At 40.0% G+C, this 18,326-nt stretch overlaps 1 protein-coding gene and 1 long non-coding RNA gene across 3 annotated transcripts; one reads left to right on the forward strand and one right to left on the reverse strand.

Moving 5' to 3' along the window:
* Positions 1-50: 50 nt before the first annotated feature.
* LOC127446546 (anaphase-promoting complex subunit 11) lies at positions 51-2,154 on the forward strand. Of its 2 annotated transcripts, XM_051707542.1 has the most exons (4): positions 51-140; positions 707-820; positions 1,820-1,961; positions 2,062-2,154. In XM_051707542.1, exons 2-4 carry the CDS (start codon positions 712-714, stop codon positions 2,075-2,077), a joined length of 267 nt encoding a protein of 88 aa, XP_051563502.1. In that variant the 5' UTR covers positions 51-140; positions 707-711; the 3' UTR covers positions 2,078-2,154. The 2 variants fall into 2 exon arrangements, with proteins under 2 accessions (XP_051563502.1, XP_051563503.1); XM_051707543.1 differs by lacking the exon at positions 2,062-2,154 and having other exon boundaries at positions 1,820-1,965.
* Positions 2,155-3,138: 984 nt separating this feature from the next.
* On the reverse strand, positions 3,139-4,900 carry LOC127446547 (uncharacterized). The gene is made up of 4 exons (XR_007898223.1): positions 4,752-4,900; positions 4,016-4,147; positions 3,749-3,853; positions 3,139-3,557 (listed from the first exon to the last, which is right to left on the reverse strand). It is a non-coding gene; the product is annotated as an uncharacterized LOC127446547 (long non-coding RNA).
* Positions 4,901-18,326: the final 13,426 nt, after the last annotated feature.

The following is an 18,326-nucleotide window of genomic DNA, read 5'->3' on the forward strand; positions in this document are numbered from 1 at the left end:
GTTTAAAGATATATTTAGCTGCGCGTCCTACCACACAGTAGATGGCGATGTTGTGCTTGTAGTGGGCTTCAGCGCGCGTGTGGAAGAAGCTGAAGCAGGTTTGCGCGAATCAAATGGAGGATGTGATTATAATTCTGGGGGTCAGTATGTTTAAACATAGATTAATTTTCTTTTTTCTTCCACTCAATACCTTATGTTTACATTTATTTTGTTTTCGGGTTTACAGACCATTTGCTTTTCTTTTTTTTTTTTTGCTTTTTTAATTGGTCTGAGTGCTTGAATATGTTTAGAGAGCTGCTTCATCAGTGTTTTTAAAGCTCTGTTGTGCTGCATATTTTTAAATACTCAGAAAATCATATGACACGTGAAGATGTAGTGTGTATAGCCTATGTCACCGTGTTGTAGGACACCATGACGCTTCATGCTACTCTAACAAAAAGTAGTGTTTTTGGACATGGTACCTTAGTAGTGCAATGCACCATATTGATTATTTGTTTTCTTTTTTTAAACATGTATCCTGATAATTCCATTTAAGTATTAATACTATGGTATATGAATATGGTACTCATTCAATGCCATGTTATTACCAGCTAATACCAGCAACGTAGTCTGTACCATGGTATAGCCATATTACGTTTTTGTCAGGGTATGATTTTTGTTTTTGAAAAAAGTGCATTTTCTTTCTTGTGTTTTTGTTAATCTCCAGAGAAGATGAAGGTAAAAATTAAGCAGTGGAATGGTGTGGCATCCTGGTTGTGGGTGGCCAATGATGAAAACTGTGGCATTTGCCGAGCACCATTCAACGGCTGCTGCCCAGACTGTGAGTGACCTGATCTGACTTTATCATGGAAAAAGACAAGACTTCCATCTGCACCTGAACATCTTTCTAATCTAATGAAACCCTAATTCTCTTGCCACTGCCATATTCACCGATCAGCCACAACATTAAAACCACCTGCCTAATATTGTGTAGGTCCCTCTCCTGCTGCCAAAACAGCGCCAACCCGCATCTCAGACTAGCATTTTGATATTATATTCTTCTCACCACAATTGTACAGAGTATCTGAGATACCGTAGACTTTGTCAGTTCGAACCAGTCTGGCCATTCTCTGTTGACCTCTCATCAACAAGGCATTTCCATCCACAGAACTGCACAGAACCATCCTGAGTAAATTCTAGAGACTGTTGTGCGTGAAAATCCCGGGAGATCAGCAGTTACAGAAATACTCAAATCAACCTATCTGCCACCAACAATCATACATGCAATTATCTAATCAGCCAGCAGTGCAGTGCATAAAATCGTGCAGTGCATAAAATCATGCAGATACGGGTCAGGAGCTTCAGTTAATGTTCATATCAGAATGGGGGGAAAATGTGATCTCTGTGATTTGGAGAATGGCATGATTGTTGGTGGCAGATGGGCTGATTTGAGTATTTCTGTAACTGCTGATCTCCTGGGATTTTCACACACAACAGTCTCTAGAATTTACTCCAAATGGTGCCAAAAGCAAAAAACATCCAGTGAGCGGCAGTTCTGCAGACAGAAATGCCTTGTTGATGAGAGAGGTCAACAGAGGATGGCCAGACTGGTTTGAACTGACAAAAACTACGGTAACTCAGATACTCTGTACAATTGTGGTGAGAAGAATATAATATCAAAATGCTAGTCTGAGATGCGGGTTGGCGCTGTTTTGGCAGCAGGAGAGGGACCTACACAATATTAGGCAGGTGGTTTTAATGTTGTGGCTGATCGGTGTATATACTATATGTATGTTTTGTTTTCCAGAGTGTTTGTACACATACTCTCTGGTTTTATTAGGTAAGGTCCCAGGAGACGACTGTCCGCTAGTCTGGGGTCAGTGCTCTCATTGTTTCCACATGCACTGTATCCTGAAGTGGCTGAACTCCCAGCAGGTGCAGCAGCAGTGCCCCATGTGCCGTCAGGAGTGGAAGTTTAAAGAGTAAGCTCAGTTGTCAGGCACCACACTCAGATTTTCACAATTAAGTTAGTTTTTAAAATGTATCTGGATGATTTATAATAATTGATGTTCTTTCATTCAGGGGAGACACTTCTTGAAGAGGTTAAATAAGTACACAATCAGCTTTTATTTGTCTTGTTTTTACACAATAAAATGTGACATCCTAATAAAAGTACAGCTTCATGATTACATATACTAAAAAATGAAATACAATTTAAAAAAAAATGACATGGTAAGGTTTTGTGCTAAATTGCTAACTATAGAAATAACATAACTGCTCTACATTCCAAAGGACACTATTTTTAGTTATTAACACTGCAAAGAATGACAGGTTACTGGACATTGTCCATGCTCAGCATTTGTGCATATCTTAAATTAGGGACTATACTGTCATGAACATGAAACTCAAGCTTAATCATTAAGTTTATCAAACCATTTAAAAATTAGATTTAAAATAGATAATCCACTAAATCCTTTACATTCATTACTAACATGGCAGGTATGACTAGTCTTTTAGCTTTGAAGTCTGAAATGTAATTAACTTTCTAAATGTGATATGCATATTTATCAAGATATATTAATATTTCATTGATTTGCCTTGATTGTCTATAAGTCATATGGGAATTCTTGATGAGGTTTGTTAACGTATTAAACGTATTAATTCCAACACCAAAATTGTTGCTGGTGTTGAAGTCAATGCTAATTTTAAATTAAAATTTTGACTACTGTTTATAAATTAATCCCTAACAGAGGCACCACTCATTCCTAAACAGTGTATTACCAATTTAAAAAAAGACATTTAAATTCTTACCTATCAGACATGTGTAGGTTGCAACCATCTGACAAACTACAAAAACAAGATTGGTAGAACTATGTAATATTTGGATATGTAGTTTATGCAACCATCTGAGAGAGTGGGGTAAAATGAGCCATCTTGTATTTCAGTTGTCCTCTAGGCAAAGTGAAATGAAATTACTTTTTTTTTTATTTATTTTTTTTTGGCCAGGCAGTGTATATATCTAGGATAAATTAAAACACTTTAAATATACAGCTCAACCTACCCATGGGCACATCTTACCCCACTCTCCCCTTTACTGTATGTTTTCTGCATCAAAGGCCTGCAACATCTGAAACTAACGTACTGCAGGAAAATACTGCGTTATTTTTTTTTGGCTGTTACATTAATCATTTTGATGGGCTGGTTTAAAAAAAAAAATGTCCCATCACATGCATTTCGACATGCATATGCTGAGTTAAGTATGCCGTAAGAGAAAAGTATGGAATTAATAATAATAATAAAAATAAAAAAAAAAAACCTTTCTAAATTTGGAACATCATTTGTCCTTAACTGAAGCAAAGTTGGCATCAGTGAACAATGCTGATCACTTGAATATAGATAAGGATCAGTGGCAAGTAAAAGGACTTTACCCGTTAATAACAAGTGCACCAGGCAAGAGGTTAATGCTGTATAAGTCTATATGTTGGATAGCAAAGCTCTGATCCACTGGTTTCATAAAGACTTTTTGGAGTCTTGTGTGTTTTTCCTCTTGACATCATTCAAGTCCACTGCTGTAAAAGCTGAAAGATGGAAACATACTGAATTATAAAGCACGCATTCATATTTTTTTCCCAACACTGTTTCAGGTGAGTCTTTAAGAAAATGACTTTCAGAAAATGTAAACCTACAAGTTTTTAGTTTACCCAAACACAATGTTTATTATTTTTCTCTCTAAACTGTACCTATTCTGAGAAAGGTAAGTTGAACATACAGGTCAGTGCAGGGTTTGGTGTCCTCTCCACATACTTCTGAGGTCCCTGGTTACTGTTTTCATTTCCCTGGCAGGTTTGCATTTCTCTCATGACACACTGCCAAGCTGTAAACCAAGACAATAAAAACTAAATTATAATTTCCAACTTAAAACCTCTTAAAAACAGGATATTTATTAATTCCCTGATTTAATGCTGTTTTAAATCAAGTAGGCTTTTCAGTGACATTACAGGAAAGATTTCCTGTGTTAATTAAGCACATTACTTACTGTAATGAATAAATCGCACATTTTCCTTATGTGCTGGTGTGAGTAGTTCCTCAGTGTTTGTTGGGGAACAGGCTCCAGAGGTCTGCTTGTAATTCTGAACCATCCTTCAGACTGGAGAACTGCACACAACAACTTAAAATACACATGCAATACTTTACTCTGATTTATCATTATGATGACATTTAGGTGACAGAATAAGCAATCGGAGAAATAATGAGAGATGCCAGTTAATCTTAATTATGTGTTGTTGTTTACTAGTACACTGCTCTCGAGGAAGCCTTTTCAAGCACAAACTTTTGACAATTGGTTTAGCTAAAAACTTGAAAATGTAGCAGTTAAGTTTTCTTAAAACTTTTTTAAGTCTATTTTTAAGTGGAATATGAAAACTCTTATCTTCAGGACTTATTCAAATATTTAATTAGTCGAGCTGCTCGGCTATAACAGCCAACTGGGTAGTTATCTAAAACTATTCGTCGAACGCTGTTTGTAAGATACTCACACAAACAAAAACATATTTTCCCGTCATACAGCAAATATTATTTCATACTGTCTTTCAACATGGCGAAATAGTTTCGCGAAAGCAATCCGGCTAGCTTGGCAAGCTAACGTCAATAACAGAAACCCATGCGGTTAAACAAACCACAACAGAACTACAGCAAAACTGACGTAAATTTATTGTTACTAAAATATATTTTGAACCATATTAGTTAAACATTTCCAGAATTTTGGGACTTACAAAGTGGCCTTGAAATCCTTTGTGCTAACCCGATTGAGGCTCAGCAAAACTGTTCACAAGAGCGAGCAGAGCCAGCTGTGTTTTGCTACGCCTTGTGTAAAGGATTTCACTGGGCAGTGTTTATGTTCTATAAGAAATATGTGTATGGAGATGGAATTGTTGCATATTAACAAACAAATGGAAAGAGATTCACAAATAGAAAGCTGGTACATAAATAAAGTGAATTCACAAATAAATAAAATAAGATTTGCAAATGTAAAAAATATTTACAAATATATTTTGAACTCATAAACAACTCTGTCCAGCATTCATTTGTGAATTGCTTCCTGTGCATTTGCGGATCGCTATACAGCTTTATAGATTTTGAAACAAATCTAGCGTCAAGACATGCACACAAATCTACAAATAGGTGGACTCCACCCATCCTCTACTCAAGCTAATCAGATAACAGCCACATTACTTGGACCAATCATAGCACATTCTATCTTCAACCAATCACGCTTCGTTTTACTATTAGGGCAGGACCAGAGTCACAGCTCTCATGAGCATGGAATCAAGCACACACAGGCTGTCTCGTTTGGAAGGCTGCATACTCTGGAGGTCGCATTTGTCAGCCGCATACGTCATTGAGGCTGTCTCGTTTCATAAAAGGGAGTAGGACACTTCGAATGCAGCCTTCGAATGCGACCTTCTTTCACGGGAATTAGGAGGATGCATGAGGTGTATCCTTCATGGGCTCTCACAACCCACAATTCTTTGCTTCAACGGAAATGTCTAAAAAAAAAAAATAACACCAATTTGCCTGTAAATATGATGTTCAAACTCAAGTAATGTTAATTCTCAAATTGAAGTACCTCAGAAGATGGGTGCAGAGTATATTTATAATTATATTAATATATAATTAAAATAAAGTATTAAACTAAAAGTACACCGGTAAAATCTATTTTCTTTTCTTTCTACATCATTATAACTCTCCAAAAATGTACCTCATGCATTCCCTTCCAGAGGGACTTTGTTCCCTTCTTACTCAAAGCAGTTGCACTTGTTAAAGAGACCGTCGGAGGTCATTTACTCACCCTCATGTTTTTTTTTTTTGTTGTTGTTTTTTTTTTGTTTTTTTTGAACCTGTACTATTTAGTTTCTTCTGTGGAATATGAGAATACATTGTAAAATGTAGATGCTGCTAATGAGGCTGAAATGAAAGCGAGGCTGTCAGTCCCTATCATTACTCCTGACATCTCCTTTTGAGTTCCTCTCACAGAAGAAAGTCAGTCATTTGGGTTTGGAACAACATGCAAATGAGTATAAATGATGACATCTCATTTGACAAAATATGTTATGTCATTTAGTTGACAAATGATTTTATTGAGTTCTATCAAGGCATTTTGGGGTAAATAGGTTCCCTTACGACTCAGTCCACTTGACATTGCGTAGTTACGTATATGGGAGTGCCTTCATATACAACCTATTTGAAACCTCTCTACAATAACGCCAATATTCTAATATTGGCTATGGTGTTTGAGCTCCGCCTGTTTTGGCGTGAAACTGACCTCTATAAAAACAGGTGCACAGACACCATTTCCTCAGAATTTCTTCCTTCAAGACAGCGATCATCTCTTGTCTAGAAGCCCTCTACCTTCGCCGTCGATATACGAGTCAGCGGGCGGAATCTTCGCGGGAAAACTTTCCGCTCCCCTGCAGTGTTCCGGCGAACATCACACCGCCTTGCCGATTGACGCTTCGCTGGTGAACGGGCCTCAGCATCCTGATTCCCCGCAGCGCTTCGGCAGGGTTTGTGTATCCTTACAAAGCAATTGTATATTGTGTATTGTATAATGTGTGATATAAATATAAATATATATTAATTTATATATTTATATATCTAAAAGAGTCACTTACGTGTTCGCGTCTTTTTAAAGATGTTGTTCCATAAGTGTTCCTTGTGCGAGAAGCACATCCCGCCGTCAGATCAGCATGAGAGCTGCGTTTACTGTCTGGGCCGCGCCCATGCAGAGTCAGCTCTCATGGAAACAGACTGCCCTCACTGTGAGAGCATGAGTCTCAAGACGCTTCGCTCGTGAATCACACGAGGAGGCACGGCGGGGCCGCGAGGTCGAGCAGGATGACTTTGAGATGGTCCTTGTGGCGGCACACGCCCCGCGAGCCCCTCAATCTCTCCGAAGCGCATGTTTTCTGATACGGTATGTGCGAGACAAGCTCCGGCCTTCTGAAAGAGCGGGCGGCCTTGTCTCGTGCAGCGGTTCTGACACTGGGGATAATAATGACAATGTCATTATGTCTCTCGCTACATCAGGCGAGTGGTCAGTGGATGATGCTGCCGCCCCTCCCCCCAGCGAGGGAGAGGAGCGTGCACGCGCCACTGACAGGGAGATGCTCCACGTCCTTACAAGGGCGGTCGAAGAGCTTCATCTTGAGTGGTCTTCCCCAGAGGAACCAGAACAGTCTCACCTGGATGAATGGTTCCAGCAGTCCGGACGCCGTCATACAGCAGCGTCCCGCAAATCTTCCCCATTCTTCTCCGAAGTTCATAACGAACTATCCAAGTCCTGGCGCGTGACCTTATACGGCGCGCCTGTGCAGTGACTCCATCCTCTTTAATGTGGATCACGGGGAAGAAAACGGTTATTAAAGCGGCACACCTCTGCCCAGTGAGTAACAGGGCGTGGAAATCATGCCCCATACATCCTTTCAAACCATGCCGACAAACATACCCACTGGCGGGAAGAGCTTACTCAGCAGCAGAACAAGCTGGATCAGCACTCCACACAAGGGCGGTGCTCCAGGAATTTCAAGCCAAGCTCCTCAGGCAAATGGATGAGCATGGCTTCGATCCAGAGATATTCAAAGAGCTCCGCACAGCTACAGATTTAGCGCTGCATACCACGAAAATCACTGCGCAGGCCATCGGCAAGTCCATGGTCAACCTGGCAGTTCTGGATCAACGTATATGGCTGACCCTCACAGAAATGAGTGATAAGGAAAAAGTCACTCTTTTGGATGCTCTAGTGTCTCCAGCCGGCCTCTTTGGCGGCTCTGTGAATAAGTTTGCTGAGCGTTACGTCGCGATTCAGCAGCAGTTACAGGCTATGAGACACTTTATGCCCAAACAGAGTATATCACAGCCGGTTCGCCCTTGCTCTGTTTCGAGCCAGCGCCTGACTAAAAGCCCCATACTTGCTGCCTCACCGGCACCTGCATATCAGCATGTGCAGCAAAAGCACTCCTGACAGGCACAACCCTTTGAAGCGGAAAGCAGGGCCCGCGGTTCCCTCTGGGTCTGCTCCAAAAAAGGCTCGATTGGAGACACAAAACACTGTTCCCCATCTCTCCACTATTGTTTGTCGGGAAAGGAATATTGTTGTTCACAATATTGTTCAAAATGTTCTTTCTGTGTCTTGCACTCAAATAAATGCAATAAGAAATGCAATAAGTGCAAAAAAGAATACAGCATTCATTGCAAATGCACGAGATGCTCACACATTCTCAATAAAGAGCCCCTTTTTCCTCTTCAAAGCACACACATTATGCGCAACCGCTTCCCTATCGTGAGCGTGAGAGTATATCATACAGTGAGCAAACCAAATTGCCCTCTGTCCTATTATGCAGAAGCGTGGCGAGCCCTAACGGGTATTTCAGAATGGGTGCGAAAACGATCAAACATGGTTATACGATCCAATTTGCACGCGGCCACCCCGTTTCGACGGCGTTCTGTCTTCCACGGTTTCATCCGAAGACGCGCCCGTGTTACGAGCAAAAAGGTTTTTACAGCCGTAATATTCTTGTTCCAACGAAAGATGGTGGACTTCGGCCAATCCTGGATCTGAGACATTTAAATCACACACATAAAGCGCCCATTCAAAATGATTACTAAGAAACGGATCTTATCGCATGTACGCCCACACGATTGGTTTGCGTCGATAGATCTGAAGGATGCGTACTTTCATATACAAATTGTACGACATCACAGGATGTTTTTGAGATTTGCGTTCAAGGTAACAGCGTATCAATTCAAAGTCCTGCCCTTCGGACTGTCTCTGGCTCCTCGCACATTCACAAAGTGTATTGATGCGGTTCTCGCCCCTCTGAGACTGAGCGGCATATGCATCTTGAACTACCTCGACGATTGGCTGTTACTGGTGCAGTCAGAGGCTTTGTAATGCCAGCACAGACTTACTGCTTCAGCCATTCCACAGTGTCTGTCTCAGTTCAAACTGGGGAGAACACTTCCACTGAAACTGTTTCAGAAAGCATTGGGATTTATGGCGGCGGCATCCGTCATTCCATTAGGTCTCTTACACATGAGACCTCTTCAGTGCTGGCTGAAGCGCCATGTGCCACGACATGCTTGGCACCAAGGGCGCATGTGCATCACTATATCCCGCCGCTGTATAGCTGCTTTAGCACCATGGACAGCTCCTGCGTTTTACCAGCGAGGTGTCGCACTGGGGCAAGTTGTCGCACCCAAGTTGTAAGGCGGAAAATAGTGACCACAGATGCTTCCAACACAAGTTGGGGGGCAGTGTGCGATGGACGCTCGATCTCTCCCTGAGAGCGACATATGTCCCAGGCCACCTGAATTACAGCACGGGCCTACTGTCACGCTAAGGGGTGATACCGGGTGAATGGAGACTTCATCCTCAAATTGTACTGAGGATTTGGGAAATATTCAGCAAAGCAGAAATCGATCTATTTGCCTCAGTGGAGAATGCCCAATGTCCCTTCTGTTATTCGAAGTCCCAAGCCCCGCTAGGAACGGATGCAATGGTACACAAATGGCCGGCGAAATGCAAATATACATTTCCCCCGGTATGCCTTATTCACTCTGTCATATGCAAAGTCCAAAAGGACAAGGAAACGGTTCTATTAGTTGCAAAGAAATGGCCCAACCAGCCATGGTTTCCGGAAATGATGGAGATGCTGTACCACTGAGGAGGGATCTCCTCTCTCAGGCGCAAGGCACTATCTGGCATCCCCAGCTGTGGAACCTGCATGTGTGGTCCCTGAACGGGGCACACTACACACGCCAGCACTGACGCGTTCTGTCATGAACACCATTTTACAGGCCAGAGCACCGTCCTCGAGACGCCTCTATACACTAAAATGGAATGTGTTCACTGATTGGTGTCTCTCACATAGCAAGGACCCAGTAAACTGCCCCATACATGAAATTCTAATATTTCTTCAAAAGCGATTAGATGCAGGACTCACCCCGTCAACGCTCAAAGTGTATGTGGCAACTATGTCTGCGTATCACGCACATAAAACCGGCACCTCTATAGGCAAGCATGATTTAATCATAAAGTTCCTTAAAGGAGCAAGGCGATTAAACCTACTTCGGCCAGCTACAGTCCCGACTTGGGACTTAACTTTAGTCCTAAAAGCTCTTGCAGGGCCCCCCTTCGAGCCTTTGGCCTCTGTTGATTTGCGCATGCTCTCCGTTAAGACCGCACTACTGCTGGCTCTGGCCTCAGTAAAACGGGTCTGTGACCTGCATGCACTATCAGTCGAAAATTCATGTCTGGAGTTTGGTCCTGGTCTTTCAAGAGCCACTGTCAAACCCAGGAAAGGCTATGTACCCAAGGTCCTGACCACACCCTTCAAAGCGCAGGTGGTTCACCTTCAGGCCTTCTTCCCTCCTCCATTTAATTCAGATGAGGAACAATCATTGTATTTGTTATGCCCTGTGCGGGCGCTACAAGCATACATTGAGCGTACTTGCCAGTTCAGACTGTCTGATCAGCTCTTTATATGCTATGGAGGATGCACAAAAGGAATGTCCGTCTCCAAGCGAAGACTTTCACACTGGATTGTCGATGCAATTACCCTTACAAGACATATGTTTTGCAGCAGGATGATCCTCTCAAAAAACATTCGCAAGGTTTTACAACCTAGACGTAACGTCTCTTTCTTCACAAGTCCTCTCTGTTTAGAGCACTTGCTATTCATTGACCATATATATATAAAGTATATATACTGTGTATATATGTGTATATATATATATATATATATATATATATATATATATATATATATATATATATATATATATATATATATACTTATGCCCTTCCCTTTAAGTATAAAATCACAAGCACTTTCATTATAAATAAACTCCCTTCCCGACTGGGTTCATAAGGAGTTAATTCATACTGTATGACTATAGTTCATATATTCGTTATGAGTGCTCTCCTCCTGGCCATCACGAGGGTCACTCACTGCGGCATGCTCATGTCGGTCGCCGTCCCATGAGACTGCGCCGCCATGTTTCCTTTCTGGGAGGTTATGTTGTGTAGTGCGGCGTGATGGGATTCTGTTCCCCATATGTGTAACTACGCAATGTCAAGTGGACTCAGTCGTAAGGGAAAGTCTCTGTTACGTACGTAACCTCGGTTCCATGAAACGAAGGGAACGAGACATTGCGAATGCTAGCCGCACTACAAGACTCATAGTTCTTGAGGCACAAGCGATGCACTCCTTGTTCTCAGTCAGAAATTCTGAGGAAATAGTGTCTGTGCACCTGTTTTTATAGCGGTCAGTTTCGCGCCAAAACAGGCGGGGCTCAAACACCATAGCCAATATTAGAATATTGTCGTTATTGTAGAGAGGTTTCAAATAGGTCATGTATGAAGGCACTCCCATATGCGTAACTACGCAATGTCTCGTTCCCTTCGTCTCAGAGAACCAAGGTTACATACGTAACCGAGACGTTTTAAAGAGTGTCTGTTTTTTGTTTTTTTTTACTTTAAAGCAAGTCTGTTGGCTAAAAGGTATGATTTTTTGGTTAAAAATTACAGGTTGTCATGCATGTAACTACAAAAGACAACAAATTTGAGTACATGTATTTACACACACACACAAACACTGGAATTGAACATTATAACTGGAGTGCTGGTATTTTGCTCGATTTTGTTGTACATGAAGATCCTCATTGCCACATCATGGTATTGTATCAGTTGTCTGGGACGGATACTCCTAGTCAGGGTAAGAGTATTCTGCACAAATGATTGGAAAAAATAACAGTTACATGTTAAAAACAAGTCTATTACTGTATAGAAAAGAACATGTTACACAAACAAGATTGGGCCATGGAGCTTTGTGATGTCTTACCACCAGTAGCACAGAAGTCCCACAACTGTTTCCATCTTTTAGTGATGTGGAGCAGAGAGCACCAGTTCTCCAGTATCCTTGCAATTCTTTTATTATTAGGAGTCCAAGCACTGAAGGTGCAGGAACACTATTGTATTTGTAATGATTTTCTTATTATTTTTCTTCTTCTTCTTCTTATTATTATTATTATTATTATTAGGGGTCCAAGCACTGAAGGTGCAGGAACCCTATTGTATTTGTACTGATTTTCTGTTTATTCTTATTATTAGGGGTCCAAGCACCAAAATTGCAGGAACCCTATTGTATTCGTACTGATTTTCCATTTATTATTAGGGGTTCAAGCTCGAAGGGCTGAAACCCTATTGTAATTGTAAGGAATTTTTTAGGGGATCAAGTGCTTACCGCTGAAACCCTGTTGTAATTGTTAAGATTTTTATTATTAGGGGTTCAAGCGCTTAGCACTGAAACCCTATTGTAATTGTTAAGATTTTTATTAGGGGTTCAAGCGCTTAGCGCTGAAACCCTATTGTAATTGTTAAGATTTTGATTAGGGGTTCAAGCCCGAAGGGATGAAACCCTATTGTAATTGTAAGGATTTTTTTAGGGGTTCAAGCGCTTAGCGCTGAAACTCTATTGTAATTGTTATGATTTTTATTATTAGGGGTTCAAGCGCTTAGCACTGAAACCCTTTTGTAATTGTTAAGATTTTGAGTAGTGGTTCAAGCCCGAAGGGCTGAAACCCTATTGTAATTGTACAGATTTTTTTAGGGGTTCAAGCGCTTACCACTGAAACCCTATTGTAATTGTTAAGGTTTTGATTAGGGGTTCAAGCCCGAAGGGCTGAAACCCTATTGTAATTGTACAGATTGTTTTAGGGGTTCAAGCGCGTACTGCTGAAACCCTATTGTAATTGTTAAGATTTTTAGGGGTTCAAGCGCTTAGCGGAAACCCTATTGTAATTGTTACGATTTTTATTTGGGGTTCAAGCGCTTAGTGCTGAAACCCTATTGTAATTGTTAAGATTTTGATTAGGGGTTCAAGCCCGAAGGGCTGAAACCCTATTGTCATTGTTACGATTTTTAGGGGTTCAAGCGCTTAATGCTGAAACCCTATTGTAATTGTTAAGATTTTTATTAGGGGTTCAAGTGCTGAAACCCTATTGTAATAGTTTTTTTTTTGTTGTTGTTGTTTTTCACCCAATTTAGAATGCCCAATTCCCAATGTGCTTTTTTAAGGCCTCGTGGTCACGTAGTGATTCACCTCAATCCAGGTGGTGTAGGACAAAACCGTCCTCAGTTCCCTCCGCATCTGAGACCGTCAACCCGTGCATCTTATCACGTGGCTTGTTGAGCGCATCGCTACGGAGACATAGCACATGTGGAGGCTTCACGCAATCCACCGCGGCATCCACGCTCAACTCACCACGCACCCCACCGAAAACGAACCACATTATAGCGACCATGAGGAGGTTACCCCATGTGACTCTACCCTCCCTAGCAACTGGGCCAATTTGGTTGCTTAGGAGACCTGGCTGGAGTCACTCAGCACGCCCTGGGATTTGAACTAGTGAGCTAGCGAACTCCAGGGGTGGTAGCCAGTGTCATTGTTTACCACTGAGCTACCTAGGCCCCCCCTCCACCCAATGTAATTGTTAAGATTTTTAGGGGTTCAAGTGCTTAGCGCTGAAACCCTATTGTAGTTGTTAAGATTTTTATTATTATTATTATTATTAGGGGTTCAAGCGCTTAGCGCTGAAACCCTATTGTAATTGTTAAGATTTTTATTATTATTAGGGGTTCAAGCGCTTAGTATTGAAACCCTATTGTAATTGTTAAGATTTGTATTATTATTAGGGGTTCAAGTGCTTAGCGCTGAAACCCTGTTGAAATTGTTAAGATTTTTATTACTATTATTATTATTATTATTATTATTAGGGGTTCAAGCGCTTAGCGCTGAAACCCTATTGTAATTAAGATTTTTAGGGGTTCAAGCGCTTAGCGCTGAAACCCTATTGTAATTGTTAAGATTTTTATTATTATTATTATTATTATTATTATTAGGGGTTCAAGCGCTTAGCGCTGAAACCCTATTGTAATTTTTACGATTTTATTATTAGGGGTTCAAGCGCTTAGCGCTGAAACCCTATTGTAATTATTAAGATTTTTATTATTATTATTAGGGGTACAAGCGCTTAGCGTTTAAACCCTATTGTAATTGTTAAGATTTGTATTATTATTAGGGGTTCAAGCGCTTAGCGTTGAAACCCTATTGTAATTGTTAAGATTTGTATTATTATTAGGGGTTCAAGTGCTTAGCGCTGAAACCCTATTGAAATTGTTACGATTTTTATTACTATTATTATTATTATTATTATTATTATTATTATTATTATTATTAGGGGTTCAAACCCTATTGTAATTGTTAAGATTTTTAGGGGTTCAAGCGCTTAGCGCTGAAACCCTATTGTAATTGTTAAGATTTTTATTATTATTATTATTATTATTATTATTATTAGGGGTTCAAGCGCTTAGCGCTGAAACCCTATTGTAATTTTTACGATTTTTATTATTAGGGGTTCAAGCGCTTAGCGCTGAAACCCTATTGTAATTATTAAGATTTTTATTATTATTATTAGGGGTACAAGCGCTTAGCGTTTAAACCCTATTATAATTGTTAAGATTTTTATTATTATTAGGGGTTCAAGCGCTTAGCGTTGAAACCCTATTGTAATTGTTAAGATTTGTATTATTATTAGGGGTTCAAATGCTTAGCGCTGAAACCCTATTGAAATTGTTAAGATTTTTATTACTATTATTATTATTATTATTATTATTATTAGGGGTTCAAACCCTATTGTAATTGTTAAGATTTTTAGGGGTTCAAGCGCTTAGCGCTGAAACCCTATTGTAATTGTTACGATTTTTATTATTAATAGGGGTTCAAGTGCTTAGCGCTGAAACCCTATTGTAATTGTTACGATTATTATTATTATTATTATTATTATTATTAGGGGTTCAGGCGCTTAGCGCTGAAACCCTATTGTAATTGTTACGATTTTATTAGGGGTTCAAGCGCTTAGTGCTGAAACCTATTGTAATTGTTAAGATTTTTATTATTAAGGGTTGAAGTGCTTAGCGCTGAAACCCTATTGTAATTGTTAAGATTTTTAGGGGTTCAAGTGCTTAGCACTGAAACACTATTGTAATTTTTAAGATTTTTATTAGTATTATTATTAGGGGTTCAAGTGCTTAGCGCTGAAACCCTGTTGTAATTGATATGATTTTTATTATTATTAGGGGTTCAAGCGCTTAGCGCTGAAACCCTATTGTAATTGTTAAGATTTTTATTATTATTATTATTATTATTATTATTAGGGGTTCAAGTGCTTAGCGTTGAAAACCTATTGTAATTGTTACAATTTTTAGGGGTTCAAGCGCTTAGCGCTGAAACCCTATTGTAATTGTTACGATTTTTATTAGGGGTTCAAGCGCATAACTCCTAGAATGTATATCTCCGATTTCATTTCCACCAATAAAAATGTTCCGCTTTCTTGGATTTTTCATAAAACCTACTTTTGCGCACTAGTCCTAGGTTTTTCGTCCGATCGCGACCAAACTAGTGCCAAACGATTCTATGGAGTCTCAATATCAAAAAGTTTGAACTTTCGACTAGAGCTAGCTACGGTATGCGAAAACATCAGGAGTAGGAGTGGCCAATTTTACGTAAATGGCTATAACTCTTGAAGGAAATTAGATGTCTTCACCAAACTTGACATGCTTATGTAAGAGGTCAATCTTTGGTCGCCCAGAAAAGTTGGCGCGGTTTTGCCACATGGTGGCACTATAATACCAAAAACACATGAAACTGGCTGTAACTATGAAACCGTTAATCCTATTGACTTCAAAAGTTGCATACATTGTCTTTGTCTAAGCTGCCATCATTGTATATATAGACATTCACGTATGTTGAAAAACACTGCCAACATGCAAAGTTTTTAAAAAATCAGCCACTAGGTGGTGCTATCACGATTTTGTAGGTGTTAATGGTTGTATATAATGCAGTGTTGTGAAAAAACACAAGTAATATATATCACCTGGTAGCTCTTCTCATTCTAAACAACTTTGCCTCAAGAAGCATTGGTGTCTGACAAACCATTCGGTAAATATTTCAGATAATGTTAAAAACCTACTTTTGTGAACTAGTTCTAGGTTTTTCAGCCGATCGGAAGCAAATCAGTGCAGAAATATACTCTGGAGTCTGATTATCAATAATTATCAAATAAAAGTTGACATTTCGACTCACGGTCGCTAAGGGGTGCCAAAACGTTCGAAAAGGGTTGGCCATTTTTACTAAAATGGCTATAACGCCCGAGCGAAATGAGATATTTTCCACCAAACTCAGTACACATGTGTATGAGCTCAATCTGAGGTCACAGTAAAAAAAACATGGAGTTTGGCCACTTGGTAGTGCTATAACAGGAAAAAAACATGAAAACAGCTCTAACTACGCAACCCTTAGTCTGATTGAGTTGAAAATCGGCATGCAGTGTCTTTGTCCAAGGTGCCATGACTGTCTATGAGGACCTTGGCGTATCTCAAAAAACATGGCTGCCATCGGCCAGTGAAGTTTGAGCACCTACTAGACAACGTTAACGGAGGCCGATCAATACAAAACTCAGTGGGCCTGTTCGACTCCTGGCCCTAGAGGTCTGTGAGAAATTTAAAAGAAATCGGACACAGAGTGGCACTAACAAGTTTTACGCCTCAGTAATCATGCTGAGTTTCACACATACACACAATATGCATATCATATGTTAGATCTCCTCATTGTGAACAACTTTGCGAAATTTGAAAGAAATCGGACACCCTTTACCCTTTGGTAGCTATAACAGAGTCATTTAGACAATGGCCGTGGTTTAGTGTACAAATAAGCCCATAATTCCTAAACAGAAACTCAGAACTTCACGAAATTATCTGAGAACATGCGACATATGATTCTAAACAAGCATGCAGACTTTTATGGAGATCGGACCATAGATGGCGCTATGAGCTTTAAAAAGCTTTAAAAACCATGTATTTCCTTGGTAAATTGCTTGTATTGGCTGTAAATGGTTTATTCCATCTATGATCTAGGTGGTTACATGCTTGCTAAATAAAATATAATACCTTTTTACGCATGTACTTAAAGGCCTTAAACCGCTTGAACCCCTTTAATTGCTGCTCGCAGCTATATTTATTATTATTATCATTATTATTTTTATTATTATTATTATTCTGCCATAAAACTGATCGGACAGAGCAAACCGTAAGGCCTAGAGACTTGAAACTTGGTCAGATGGTAGTAGTATTGCTCGCTACTCAGAAACACAGACTCAGCCAATTCGGTCAATAGGGGGCGCTACAGAGATCAAAAAGCAAAACTGCTCATAACTCCCTAGAATGTTTGTCATAGACTCAAGTGCTTTATACCATTGGAATCCTTGGCTCAAACCTTGGCTCATTTCGTTCGTGCGTTATAGCCATTTTAGTAAAAATGGCCCCCCCTTGTCGAACGTTTTGGCACCCCTTAGCGACCGTGAGAAATTTGAAAGAAATTGGCCAATGGATGGCGCTAACGAGTTTTACGCCTCTGTAATCACGTGGTGTTTCACACATACAGACAATGGATGTGTCCCAATTCAAAGGCTGCATCCTTCGAAGGACTCAGACTTCAAAGACCACGCCTGTGAAGGCCGCGAAGGTTGGACTGAGCATTGTTAATTGGGACAGTCTAGCCTACGGAGGACTGTTCTTGTCGCCTAACAACTTTGACAGCTGCCGAGTGGCTGTAACATTTGTACTGGACTTTTTTGAAAGTTATATTAAACTGTCTTAAAACAGGGTTCACAAACTGTCTAAATATTTTCACCATGGTCCATTTCTGTATATAATAAAGAGTATAAACTATATATAATCGCATCTTAGTAAGATATAAGTCAACATTTGAACCACTTTAAAGTTTTTTTTTGTTTTTTTTTTACATTTGTATCATTAGATATTTGAGTAAGTTGAAACACAATACTTACGTCTAAAAGTGTAATTCGGCAATTTCTCGGAAAAAAAATCCTAAAAAAAAAAATTACATTTCGACTCACAGTCGCTAAGTGGTGCCAAAACGTTCGAAAAAGACGGCCCATTTTTACTAAAATGGCTATAACGCCCGAGTGAAATTAGATATTTTCACCAAACTTGGTACACATGTGTATGAGCTCAATCTGAGGTCACGGTAAAACAAACGCGGAGTTTGGCCACTTGGTGGCGCTGTAACATGAAGAAAACATGAAAACAGCTCTAACTACACAACCATTAGTCTGATTGAGTTGAAAATCGGCATGCAGTGTCTTTGTCCAAGGTGCCATGACTGTCTATGAGGACCTTGGCGTATCTCAAAAAACATGGCTGCCATCGG

This window comes from Myxocyprinus asiaticus, chromosome 9 (assembly GCF_019703515.2).
Source record: "Myxocyprinus asiaticus isolate MX2 ecotype Aquarium Trade chromosome 9, UBuf_Myxa_2, whole genome shotgun sequence".
NCBI lineage: Eukaryota > Metazoa > Chordata > Actinopteri > Cypriniformes > Catostomidae > Myxocyprinus > Myxocyprinus asiaticus.